The sequence below is a fragment of the Podarcis filfolensis genome (assembly GCF_964270895.1).
Source record: "Podarcis filfolensis genome assembly, chromosome: 9".
In the NCBI taxonomy this organism is placed as follows: domain Eukaryota; kingdom Metazoa; phylum Chordata; class Lepidosauria; order Squamata; family Lacertidae; genus Podarcis; species Podarcis filfolensis.
In genome coordinates, this window is record NC_139610.1 from 28,069,650 (window position 1) to 28,083,436 (window position 13,787).

The 13,787-nt window shown below is 39.0% G+C and overlaps 1 protein-coding gene across 4 annotated transcripts in view; it reads right to left on the bottom strand.

The window, feature by feature from the left end:
* TRAPPC11 (trafficking protein particle complex subunit 11) overlaps window positions 1-13,787 on the bottom strand; it is a 67,293-nt gene that overhangs the window by 48,805 nt on the left and 4,701 nt on the right. For all 4 annotated transcript variants that reach the window (XR_014552138.1, XM_083631055.1, XM_083631054.1 and 1 more), the window contains exons 6-21: window positions 13,000-13,099; window positions 12,207-12,280; window positions 11,724-11,820; window positions 10,608-10,741; window positions 9,647-9,794; window positions 8,273-8,366; window positions 6,663-6,742; window positions 6,509-6,587; window positions 6,371-6,425; window positions 4,811-4,956; window positions 4,193-4,254; window positions 3,971-4,103; window positions 3,009-3,139; window positions 2,005-2,157; window positions 1,181-1,368; window positions 181-329 (exon numbers count right to left, since the gene is read on the bottom strand). Coding sequence is in view for 3 of the 4 variants with exons in the window: in XM_083631055.1 (XP_083487181.1) it covers window positions 181-329; window positions 1,181-1,368; window positions 2,005-2,157; window positions 3,009-3,139; window positions 3,971-4,103; window positions 4,193-4,254; window positions 4,811-4,956; window positions 6,371-6,425; window positions 6,509-6,587; window positions 6,663-6,742; window positions 8,273-8,366; window positions 9,647-9,794; window positions 10,608-10,741; window positions 11,724-11,820; window positions 12,207-12,280; window positions 13,000-13,099 (1,823 nt within the window). In the remaining variant the exon portion in view is untranslated. The remainder of the gene's footprint in view (window positions 1-180; window positions 330-1,180; window positions 1,369-2,004; window positions 2,158-3,008; window positions 3,140-3,970; window positions 4,104-4,192; window positions 4,255-4,810; window positions 4,957-6,370; window positions 6,426-6,508; window positions 6,588-6,662; window positions 6,743-8,272; window positions 8,367-9,646; window positions 9,795-10,607; window positions 10,742-11,723; window positions 11,821-12,206; window positions 12,281-12,999; window positions 13,100-13,787) is intronic.

Here is a 13,787-nt window from a genome sequence, read left to right on the forward strand (position 1 = left end):
TTGAAGTCAGCTTGCTGAAAAAGACCTGTGTTTGGTTGTCTTCCAGCACCAATCCAAATGGTATATAGCTATTTATTTGTCATCTCGGTACAGGAGAAGGGAGTGATTTAATCCTTTCCATAATAAGTCCATCACTCTCTATAGGAAATGTGAGCAAGTACCACGGCACATAACAAATACCTGGTTTTAAGCCTGCTGTGAGCTTTACATCTTTGGCAACAGTCTTCTCGTGTGACTGAATTGTCACAACCAAACAGTACATTTCATTTGTCAGGGCAGGAGGTTCGTGACTTAGCTGTACAGAAATGTTTGGCACTCTGGAAATGACCCTTTAATAAAAACAAGAGAAAGATCAACTGCCTGCTACCTCTCAACATTCTTACGTCCTGGTCTTATCCGCTCCTCTAGCTGCTGCAGCGCAAGCCTCTGCTTGCAACACAGCAGCAGCATTCTATGCAAGGCAAACAGTTGCCTTTTGTTCCACATGCCTTTCAAATCCCCTCATATCCTCTCTTCTCGCCACATACTTTTGCAATGCCACAAATGTGCACTAATGCTAAACGCACTACTATTAGCTGCCCAGCACAACATATACTCAGGCACTTCTCGATACTATTTTCATTACCACCATTTCCATTTTACAAATGGGAAGAAGAGAGGGAAACTCTGCATTTTTCTAGTTTGTGTGTGTGTGTGTATACACACACACACACACGGGACGCGGGTGGCGCTGTGGGTTAAACCACAGAACCTAGGACTTGCCGATCAGAAGGTCGGCAGTTTGAATCCCCGCAACGGGGTGAGCTCCCGTTGCTTGGTCCCTGCTCCTGCCCACCTAGCAGTTCGAAAGCACGTCAAAGTGCAAGTAGATAAATAGGTACCGCTCCGGCGGGAAAGTAAACGGCGTTTCCGTGCGTTGCTCTGGTTCGCCAGAAGCGGCTTAGTCATGCTGGCCATGTGACCCAGAAGCTGTATGCCGGCTCCCTTGGACAGTAAAGCAAGATAAGCGCCGCAACCCCAGAGTCGGCCACTACTGAACCTAATGGTCAGGTGTCCCTTTACCTTTACCTTCTCTCTCTCTCTCTCTCTCTCTCTCTCTCTCTCTCTCTCTCTCTAACACACCAGACCATTCTATGTATCCATTAAACATTTGCCATTGCGCATGCCGATTCCCACTTACATGGTGCTCGTCTGAACTGCAAGGCTATCCCAATGAACCTCATTATCTGGAAGTTTAGGTCGCCTTTTGAAGGAACGAGCTGCAAGCAATGCTTCTTGAGAAGAAGCAGCATCTCCCCCTCCTCCATGCCAGTTCAAAATCAAACACCGGCCGTTCTCACCACCCAGAATCAAATCCACTGATGTGATCTGGAAGAGAGACAAATACCATTGGGACTTTTCCACTCCAGTCCATGTAACATATGCCATGACACATACAATATTCACCCAGAACCATACTAATATAAAATTCACATTACCAGTGCCACCTCCTTCTCTATGAAATTATGCTGGGGCAAATCAATATTCTGAACTGTCTGGCATAAATCAGTCTGCCCCTTTGGACATAAAAATCTCCAGTATCAGAATTTTCCTATTATGTGTGGATCTATTTTCAATATATGCCACCTTTACTGGAAACTTTGTTCAGAAGTCAATTCAAAAGGACTTGTCCCACTACAATCTATATGTGCACAGGATTGTGATCTTAGGATTTCTAGGTTTTCTAGAAAATACTTCAACTCTGCCATGTCCCCTTTCTACTAATGTTGCAATTTTGGCCTTCTGAATAATGCAATGCCCTGCAGAGTCCCATCTGGTGCAGTGCTGCAGCACAGCTCAAAATGTTCTACTAGTGCAAAGGCCTTGGGCATCTAATTCTATCTCCTGTTTGTTAAAACAGTACTCCCTTGGATTAGTCTGTTAGTGTTAACAAACTCCTGAATTATAATTAACCTGTCACTGAGCTTTTTAATGTATTGTTTTGAATATCAGTTAAGGGCTTACCTCAATCTTCTTTCCCACATCCTCAGTTTTTGCCACAAATTTGAAAGTGAACTTCTTCGTCTTACCAGAGATAAGACACAATGTCCCCTGGCTGGGTGGTTCCACGTCACTTTTTTGATAGGCTTCTTCCACCACACAATATTGGTTGTATTCCTATAGCCCCCCCCCAAAAAAAGTGGGCAGGTTTTCAAAAACAGCACCACTACAAGAGTAGAATAATGTACCAAATCTCATTTGCTGGGATTACTGTTTTGCCCCCCAACCCTTTTAGGGGTAAATAAAAGTTACACATACTATGCACTTCATGTCAAAGCAACAGAAAATACTCACAGATAAATGTATACAGTGGTACCTTGAAAGTTGAACGGAATCCATTCTGGAAGTATGTTTGACTTTCAAAACGTTCGAAAACCAAAGCACAGCTTCTGATTGGCTGCAGGAAGCTCCTGCAGCCAACTGGAAGTTGGCTTCTAAAAATAGTTCACAAACCAGAACACTCACTTCCAAGTTTGCAGTGTTCGGGAGCCAAAACGTTTGAGAACTAAGCTGCTCAAAAACCAAGGTATGACTGTATGTTGAAAAAGAACTGTCAATTGCGTTTTGAAGCTATTTAAGACGAGAAAAATTCAGGAAAGATTTGTAATTTATACAGCAATCCTAGGTACTAGAGGGTGCATCCCAGTGAACTCAGTGGGGCTTGGTTCCAAGTACAGACAAACAGGATTGCGCTGCAAGTAGTTTAACTGGTTACTTGGGATAGCCAACACGGTGCCCTCCTGATATTGTTGGAACCACCATTAAATCAGTTCTGTACTTACAAGGATCACTACCTATACAGAAATAAAGATGCAGATTCTAAAAAAGAAAAAAAATAAGTGGAAAAGGAAGTACTGATATTTTGTAGTATAAAAATGGTTAGCATAAGGCAAATCTTATCCACTGCCCATCAAGAAGGTATTAAACTTCCTCAAAAGCAATGCAAGTTTTGTTGTTTTTTAAATTACCTGATTATTGAAGCTAACACACAGCTTAGAAAACCGGATAGGATGTGGACAATCAGCTTTCAAGCATATGTCAAACTGAACTGGTGTATCAACGTGAAAACTTGGAGCAAGAAACTTGGCTTTGCACTGCACTAGAGTTTAGAGCAAAAACAAAAGACAAGAAACACAGTATTAAGTATGACTGTCATATTTCACAGAAATGGTAGATGAGCTGTTCAGTTAAGTGGGGTCTTCTTTTCTTTCTTGCCCTAGCTAAAGACATGGAACACTTGAAGTGAGATTCTCTAGCTGCAATCCAAGCAGATATGCAGTAGGCAGAGGCACTTATCTTCAATCAAATAGAAACAAAATGTATCATAATATATCTATTATATATTAGGGTGTGCACAGAAAAAATAAAATATGCCTCAGCTCAGCTCAACATCATGTTTCACCATGAATTCGAAGTGGAGGTTCACACCACCATATTTCCCAAAGCATTGGATAGATTCTCCCTTGACTACAATAGGAAAATGCCTTTAACTTAAGTTTCTTTTTGGCAGTATTGGATTAAATTTACAGGCATAGTAACCATTCTGATGAGATGAAGCCTGCAAAAGTTCTGACTGGTGCAAGTTTTTTTGTGTGCTATGCATCTGTGTGGTTTTAAAAAACCATTTGATGCAGTTCCCTGTGGCAACTGGAATGAACGTGACATACAACCACACAAACATTTAGCAGCTGAAATTTCCCCCTGAAATCTAAAGTGTATATGCTCAACTTTTTAGTGCAGGTTTCTGCATAAATATATCCATGCACTGTATCAAGTCCCTACTTCCAAATCTAGCAAAATCTGTAAACTATCAAAAATATAACTTTCAGAAATGAAATATGGATGTTTACAGAACTGAAGTGTGCACTTTCATTTTTCCAACAGCTGCACAAAATGTTACTTTTTTATTTTCAATAGCTTTGATACATACCAAATGGAATAAAGTCTTGCACTTCTATTGTAAAGATATTACTTCCTGCCAGAGAAACTCGGTCAGTCCACAACTTCTGGGCAGCTTTCACAGAAGCAGCATCACATTCAGGTTCTGGATCTGGATTCTCATTCTGAATCCAAAAGAAGAATATCAGTTCTATATGTAAAACATTTACATTTTTGGAGATTGTCTCAGAGAAGTTGGATTCTACCTACTGACCATGAGAACTTTGATCAGATTCTTTTCTATCCGAGATTTTTGATCTTCTTTCAAAGTAGACGCTGATGGAAAATACAAAAATGAATTAGGAAAAAAGGAATAATAATAACAATAATTTTATTATTTATATCCCACCTTCAGTTTATAATGAAGAGTTACTGCCTGAAATACCTGCAAATGCTTTAACATTCCCCAGCCATCTTCATACTCAAAATCAAGGTATAGTTCTTGCAACCAGCTCCAAAGAAGGTTCAGCATATTTGTTGCATTTCTATCCCAATCCTACAAAGATCTCAGAGCAAGATGTGTGCCCACCTTCCACACACACACACACACACACACACACATATTAGGCTGAGAGTTACTGAACAGTCCAAGGTAACGCAGGGAATTTCTTAAGGTAGTTGGGATTTGAACATAGTACTCCTTGGCCCAAATTGTCTAACCACATTTGAAGCAAAACCACAAAGAAGCGGTCCCTTAAAGATACAACAACCCTTTTAGGCAGGGCTGTTCCATACACCACAAATGCCTTTCATCTGCCAATGTTTGCAGTAATAAACATTCAAATCAAAATAGTTAAAAAGAAGAAGACAGAAATGAAGTGCACTTCCTTACCCCTTCCCAGCAGCTCTAATGAGTATGTAAGGTAATCTTTTATTTGCGCCATGAGATAGGAACATTTAAGAGCTGTGGTCAGTATAGAAGTAAGAAGAGTCCACCATCCTTCACTACGATAGTCACATAAAACATAATCTAGCAGCCTGGAAAAGGGTTAAAAGAGAATTTAACTAAGCAAATGAATCTGACAGTTCATATAAAAATAACACAGAAGCCAAATAGAAGATGCACCTGATCAAATAAGCTTTGTGATGTGAGTTTCCTAGGGGGGAAATTAATCTGAACATTTTCAATTCCCTATGACAACTGGGATCTGATTTCACATCTTTGACTTCCGCTTAGCAAACAAAACTAAAGTAGTACATAATGTTAATTTTACATGCCGCCAAAGTAACTTGGAGGTTTGTTCTAATAGCTGAACTGAAATATTAAGCTGAGCACAGAATTGAGAAATCCCACTGGTTACTCCTCCATGGAAAAACTGCCGGCACACACTAACCACAGGGGAGCATGTCAAAGACATGTGAGCCCTGCATAGGGGAAATAAACCCATCACGGCAGTGCAATGTCTAGAAGCAGTAACCGAGAGGGTGCAGACTATGGCACCAGTCTATTTCTCCCCTAGCAATGCTCTATTTTTCTTCCTGCTCTAACAGAGTTTTCTGGCAGTTAGGTATGATACATCAGTAGGCCATTCTATTGATATATTTCTGACTTCCTGCTGGAGTATCTCAATAGATGCTGGTAAAAGAGGGCTGTTGCTGAATTCTAAAACCTTCCACAGCATACCCACCCTAGGATTTCACCTTTAACAAGGATTAAATGCTGTACTCAAAAAGAAATTCAATAATTTACTTGACAAATATTGTTACTGAAATATCAGTCACAAAATATTTGCAACTCAGTAGCAGTCTACTGAGTTAAGGCAATAAAATGTGTGCCCTAGGGAAAACCACTATGAAAATAGCAAATTTGGTTAGTACTGTCATTATGTTAATGCATTTTTAGAAACGGAGTATTTCCCCTATACCTTCAGATTTCCAACAGTTATTTCCTCTAGAAACAGTTATAAAAAATACAGAATTTATCAGCTATTACATTTGTACATATTGAATTATAGCCACAGGGTGGCATCCAGCTAAACAGTTTACTAGCAGAAGGACTTTTGACTGTGCAACAGAACTTTCCCTCCCTCTCCTCTCCCCACATGCCCCCTAAATCTGCAGAGAGTTTGAGGAAACCCCCCAAATATATTTAAGAGGCACAGAGGAAAGAGGGAGAGAAAGTTTGTTGCACAGCCAAAAGTCCTTGTGCTAGTGGAACTGTCTAGTTGCATACCACCTGTAATATCTGAACTCACTGAAGCTATGCCAGGATAACCTGTCCTGTTACAATTTATGATAGATTCACGGTCAATAACTTTCAAATTGACCTGTTCACAACCCTCTTCTATACACTGCTGAAAAAAGTTTTCCAATTTTCACTTAAATTACTAGACAAAAATTAAAAAATAAATACCTAAAATCATGCAGTGGCATTTATAAAAATCATACTTACTTCAAAGCTTTGGTGTAATCTTTAGTATCGTAATACTCTTCACCCATCTGAACCACTGAAAAGAACATCATATTATTTACAGTATTAAAAACTGTAAAATGTGTTTTATTAAACATTAGTTAGGAATATTATACTTACTCAAGTGACTTTTCATTCTTGGACATTTGTACTTCTTGAATTGGGCAACTGCATTACTCAGCAAGGTGATTATTAGCTCCTAATAAAAAGTATTGTTAAAGTTATATTTGCCCTTACAATGACAAACTACAAATATTATTGAAATGTGACTTACAGAGTGAAGAACCTTTCTCTCTTTCAGTTGCAGAGCCAAAATTCCCACTTTCTCCTTTTCGGGATCATTAAGATCAAAGCCTGCATATGACAATGAAAAATCCATCTTAATGAACTACTGTACATTATTTTGTTACAAGCCTAGTTCTAGTTCAAGAATGTTCATATTCTAAACACTGCTCTGTATCTTAGGAGAAGGAATGTTTTAGAACTCAGGTGTATTCTTTGTTCTTTTAAGTAGACTGTTTTAAAAGATAGGCTGAAATAATTAAACATACTAAAAACTAAAGCACCTTTAAGTGCTATGGTCTAAGTCAGCCTACTAGGAAAATTACTGCTCTTAGCAACAAAGCCAAAACCTCACAATCTGTGGTTTCTTGGCAACAGCCCATAAAAGGAATGATTCCAGAAAAGCAACACTTATTTAATTTTTGCTATTATAGAGGCTACTAATAATGACACAAGCCTTATATCTCACAATGAGAGGGTTTGCATTTATCTGGTAAACTCATTCTAAGCCTTTGAATGGAATGTTTAAAACCACAGGCTTAGTTCACTGTCATCCCGTTTCAAATCTCTGTACGGGCTCTAACAAACAGGAGTTGCTTTTCCAAGCATAGGCTTCCTCATTCATTTCAACAGAGGTAGTAGATCTCCACGTGAACAGAAATATACAAGCCAATTTGTTTCCTCTAGTCTTGTCCCAGGGACGCGGGTGGCAATGTGGGTAAAACCTCAGTGCCTAGGACTTGCCGATCGTTAGGTCGGCGGTTCAAATCCCCGCGGCGGGGTGCGCTCCTGTTGCTCGGTCCCAGTGCCTGCCAACCTAGCAGTTCGAAAGCACCCCCGGGTGCAAGTAGATAAATAGGGACCGCTTACTAGCGGGAAGGTAAACGGCGTTTCCGTGTGCTGCGCTGGCTCGCCAGATGCAGCTTGTCACGCTGGCCACGTGACCCGGAAGTGTCTTCGGACAGCGCTGGTCCCCGGCCTCTTAAGCGAGATGGGTGCGCAACCCCAGAGTCGGACACGACTGGCCCGTACGGGCAGGGGTACCTTTACCTTTACCTTTTAGTCTTGTCCCACTTTAAAGATTAACCAATTTATTACGGTACAAGCTTCCACGGAACACGTTACTACTCTGCGGAACCATTCCTGAACTGACATGCCTCCTGATGAACTTCTTAGGCCATATTTGATTCACTTGAGACATAGTTTAAGTCTGTTGGGCTTTATCACTGCCCTGGATGAGCTGCAAATACACACCTGGGCACTGAAGGATAAGATCAGTAGCAGCAGGGAAGCTGTCAGTCAGAGGAGCTCAGCTAGCATTACCAGTCTTCTCATAGTGCAGAGGTAGAAACCTGTCACCCTCCAGATGCGGTTGGACTACGATTTCCAGCAGTAGTAGCCAGAATGGTGAATGAACCAACATCACCTGGGGAGTAACAGGTTCCTTACTCCTGTCATAGAAGTTTCCCCAATATGCTTGGCAGGATATATAAGGCTCTCAGGAACACAATTTGAAATATACACACATTAGGATAAATATTTGTTAACTAAGATTGCTTTTTGTTTATGTTCTGTAGGCAAGAAACTGAAAAAGATATTTACTTAGTATTCCCTGCCTCCATGGTCTTTGTCCGTAGAAGTCAAGCGTTCCAGTTTGAGTTTCCAGTGGATCTGGATTGGGATATATTACGGAACACTGCAAATTAAGCAAAGAGAGTCTTAACTATATTGTTAAAGGTTATGACACAGTGTGATAATAAAATAAACAACCGAATGCTGGGGGTGGGGAGGGGAAAACTTCCAAAATTTATGTGTTTATAAAAGAAGCAAAACCACACCCAAACCTGTATTGGCACAGAGGAGGGAAACAGAAAAATGCTTGTTGGTACATAAAGGCACTACACTGAACCTACGTATACCTGCTTAAGACTCTTGAATTCAATGAAATTCATGCACATATATTTGGACGCAGGATTGTGCATGCGTGCACACTTAATTATGGCTTCAGTAGAGCTAACTATTAGAGGAGTAAAAATGTTTTTGTTTTGCATGATCTAACTAATAGAGGGAGACATGAACACCTCCAGAGTTCTGGATTATGTTTGAAGACTACAGAACTGCTATTTAAAGTTCTTTTTTCTTATTTTTTTCCACATACTTTTAAATGAACATTTTTATGGGCATTCTATCATATTAATGTAGCATGACCTATCATTAGAGTCTGTGCCCAAATAAAGTTGCCTATAAACCTATAACTGAGTAAGAGTGCCGACATACACTAGGATTCTAAAAGGTGTTAATTATTTAAACTATACAACACAAGCATTTGCCATACACAAAACCAAGTTTTTTTAATCTCTGTGTGTATATATGTCTATAAGTAAACATATAAACCTCTTGACGAAAAGTTATGGGCTTATAAAAGTAAGCTTACAGAAGAGATTACAGGATCTGAGATACCTCAGTAGAGCATAAGACTCTTGAGCCCCACGTTGAGCAAAAGATTCCTGAATTACAGGGGGTTGGACTAGATGATCCTGGTGATTCAATTCTACAAGTTTAGGACTCTGAGTGTGGACTCATTAGTTAAAAAATACCAACTTGCTAACCCAAAAATCTTATTATTCATGTTACCTTTACCTGAAATTCACTGAGAAATCAAAATAAGTTCTGTTTTCAGCCTTACTTTTGGTTAATTTTTATAACCTATGTCCTACAGGTATGGTTTTATAGCAGCTCATGTGGGTTCTTTGCTGCACTGGAATCACACACAGGAATGAACAGGAATCAGCTTTTTGCACACCACTGATCAGTGAGTGCATGGTAACACCATTCACACAAATGAGTCAACACAGCTATCTAGAAGTCAGTATTTAAAAAAAACCCTAAAAGCTATAGTCACTTCTTGCAGAAAACCTTGTAAGAATATGATCTCACAAAGGAGCGTAAACAAATGTAAGACAGCCTATGACTCACCTCATGATTACAGAGACTATTGGCCAATTGCTTCCGTTCTTGTGCATAGTATGCTGCCTGTTGGTAATAGAAACCAGGATTCTGAGTTTGAATAGCTGTCAGTCCTAGTTTAATAGCTTCATCGAACAAATCTCCAAAAGCTTGGAATCTGTTTAAAACAAAAAGGGGGGGGGGAATCACACACACATCTTCAGAACCAGACACTTCAGATTTTTCAGAAGGATTAAGCAGAGTAGCAACAGGCAACTAACTCATGGGCCACACAAAATCCTGACCTCTTTCCAGGACCCCAAGAATCTTAATTTAAGGAAAGAATCCAAAACTTTCCTATATAGCCATGAGAAATAGAAAGTCTGAAAACCCAGGGCATCCTTTGCTTCAAACCAAAATAATTTTAAAATAAAGGAACCCACCAAATATATCACTACAGGTCTCAACTCTCATGATTTCTATATTTGTTTCAAAGTTTCTAATGATCCCAGAATTATGCATGTGATTAACATCTGCAATGCTTACTATCTACTACATGTACTATAGGTCCATGCAGATGGTAACTTGTTAACAGAATATGCAAGTTGGCGGACATTCTCTGGCTCGCTATAGATTAGCTCACTATATATTTATTTCCAGTGTAGCCCTGAACATGTTCCCCATTTCTTCTCTGAAACATATCTGGAATAGAAAACACTGAAATCTAAGTAACAAGCACAAAAGAATTTGAGGCTTGCACCAGTCACTTTGGTTCACATCCCAGTAGCTTGAGGCAAGTCATTTAAGCCTCAGGTTTTTCATTTGTAGAATGGGTATAATGGCAACCTTCCTCCCAGAGCTACAGCTATAACTGATGTGGAATGTCATAAGGTTTATGTAATAACTTGCAAACCAAAAGCAACACCGTGCAGCTTGAATAAGCTCACCAATTCACTAATCACAGTAGTAAAATTACTAAGTAAAAACATACTGTTTTGACATCCAGGCAGCATGCTCAAAAGCCAATTCAGCACTCCCAATTTTTTTCTTACACAAATCTATGTGTTTTCTGAACTGTGCAATTGCATCCAGCGGTGTATTATGTTGAAAACAAAGGCGACAAATCTGAAAAGATTTGAAATTAGAACACTTTGATTAAAATATTTTTCAATGGTATACCAGATTGACAACTACAACAGAATACAGTTGTTGTAGGTGAACAGTAACAGTACAATACACATTAGTTTTATATTAACTATGTTCCTCTCTGCCCTTTCAGACTACTTCATTTTTTCCTACAGACAGTCTAAATGAAAAGTCAAAATGTAATAGAAGCACAAATTCCAGTTATTCACAGGAAGTAACCTCAAATCATCGCAAAGATGCCAAGGACAGCAATGGGCAACAGACTCCCCCTCAGAAAGAATTTGATGAGGAGAAACCTATCTGCATTTATAGGAGAATGCTGTTCTCACGGGTGCTTTCCCATGTTAACATGAAAACTTGGGATGAATAATTTCTACCAAAACTTTTCACTTACTTGAATCTGAAAGAAGAATAAGTTGAATGGGGGGGGGTGGAACTTAAAAGTTAAAAGTAGAAAGATGTTTTAATCCATATACTTCATGTGATTCAGTATAGAAGAATTCAATATAATAAAATCAAATAAATAAACACAAGATTTCACTATTTTTAGCGTTTCTAGCCTCCAGGATAACACAAAACCATAGGCAATAATTTAAGAAAGGATTATGATTTCTGGTCTTGTTACTTATTCATCATTGCACAAACTGTACCCTCTGCAATTTCAATGCCATCCTTCATGACCCAACATACCCGCCTTCTGCCCATTTACTAGATATAACTTTTTATGACTATGTTGAGGACCAATTACACTATGCCTCTATACTTTATTCAAAGAGCATGAAGAAAGGTCATTAAGGTCTGCAGGAACATAGCTTTACCTTACTCATTCTGCCTATACTGCCTCCTCACATCCATTCAGGATATTCAACTAAGAAGTGTTCCTTGTCCTTAAATCACTCAGAACAGGAACTTCTGCTACAAAATGTCCTAAGAAGGGCCAAGTTAAATCAATAGTTATTACCTTGTAGTTTATAAATCCTGCCATAGTCTTGATTTCCAATATGTTTGTTTCATGAGCTCTCAGTTCATGTACAAGATTATATGCAGTTCTGTAATTTCTAAGTAAGAAATGTTAAAGTTAGAAGTTGTTCACTTGTTGTACAATAAATAAATTAGTGAGCCCCAAATGTATTGCTTTTCTTTTCTTTTCTTTGGACCACAACAGCGAGGCCCAGAGTCCTTTTGGAATTAAAGGGGTTTACTGTTGCCTCTCCTCTTGAATAAAGTTACTTCAGAGGAAATATATTAAATATACTTCGTAAAATGCTGCAGTGCATATTTACTCATGGAGAATGGCAATAAATCGTTTTAAGAATGGCAGTAGAAAGGTGCTCTCCACTCCTTTGTCTCCCATCCCACCCACAAATGGCAGATATGCCTCTCTTTCCAGACTGGGGGAGGTGGGAGGGTCCCATGATTCCAGCCTCTGCATACAAGTACTTACTTTAGAGCATTCTGTGTGTCTTGCTTCAATTCACTGAAGAATCCTATTTTGAACTGGTGTCTAACAAACAGAAGCTGCAACACAACCAACGTACAATATTTTAAAAAGGTGGTATTTGTTTTAAAGCCATCAATATGACGCTTTAGGCAACACTAATGCAGATTAATACCAAACTCTAAGAATACCAAATCAATTTATTCCATCATAAATTAAGGCTACTGATTTGGCTTGCTTTTAAATGTGTTAACACCTAGTGTTATTAATTGTGGTTTTAACATATAACTTGCTTTATTCTTGCTACTGCTAAAGATGCATTTTGATTTGTTTTGAATTCTGGTATGATTTTAGAAATGGTCTGTATTCTTATAGAACATATGGTTGTAAATTATGTTATATGCCGCTGCCTACTTTTAGTAGAAGAGTAAGAAATAAATAAATAACAATATTTCCCCCCCCCCTCTCTCTCTCTCACACACACACACACACACACAAACACCACTGTCTGCTTTTCCACACCTACAGAGTGAAAGACAGGTTCCCAAAGTGACAGATTGTAATGGCAATATTGTCCAAATGTCTAACAGGAATGATAATAGCACAAAGCAATACAACAGTGACTTGGCAAGTATAAGTCTATTCTAAAATAAACTTATTTATAAATAAGTTTATAAATAAAATATTTATAAATAAAATATTCTTAAAACTACCAATAAAAACAGGATTTGCAGCAATGGTGCTTCTAAATTCTTCAGCACTGGTAGCCCAACTAGTTTAATAAAGTTGCTAGTTATACCTGATGTGTTGTTTTGTTCAGGTATTCTTTATGAGATTTCACCCTGCGGATTTCTGTATAGTAGTATGTCTGTGCGTGTTCATAGAAGGCATTCTCTAACCTATGAAAGAAAAGGTTAACTGCGTAAAAATGAAGTAAGAGTCTTAATACTTCACTATATCAATAACTAGCTGCCTTGCTTCAAACACGTTCACCCTAATTTCTCTCCCATAAAACTTAAAGTTTATGTATATCAGCAGCATGGAACAGGAGGACACAGCTTTTCCAGAAAAAAAATGGTGGTGGATTCATTACGTTTCAACAGAAATACGTAACATGTAGGTAATGGGTGTATTCAAGAGTTCCATAAAATGTCGATGTAACCACACTTGGTAGAGATTTAATACACATGAAAGAAAATGTGTTAAATTGTGGAGAGGTTTTTAAAATGCTTATTTTCTAAAAACTAGCCTTATAATTGCTCAGAAGCAGCAGAGGCCGTTCTATTAGGGCAAACTGGGCGCTACCTCACCAAACTCAGTCTGCCCTCAGCCAGCCTCACTTGTCTGTCTTTTCAACTGCAACCAGTCCACAGGGTAGCATTGCTTGACAGTTCCTCCTTAGTCTCGGTGTTGCCCTTGCAGAACTCAGCAGGGAGGATGCGGACAAAACTGAAAAGCATTTGCTCTGCGTTTCATTGCCTCTGGCTCCATCTACTGTTGGGTTCCCTGCCTTCTTCTCCACCAGTCTCAAAAGGTACCAGTCACCACTGCTCAGAAGCAAGTTCCACTGAGTGCAATGTGACTCTC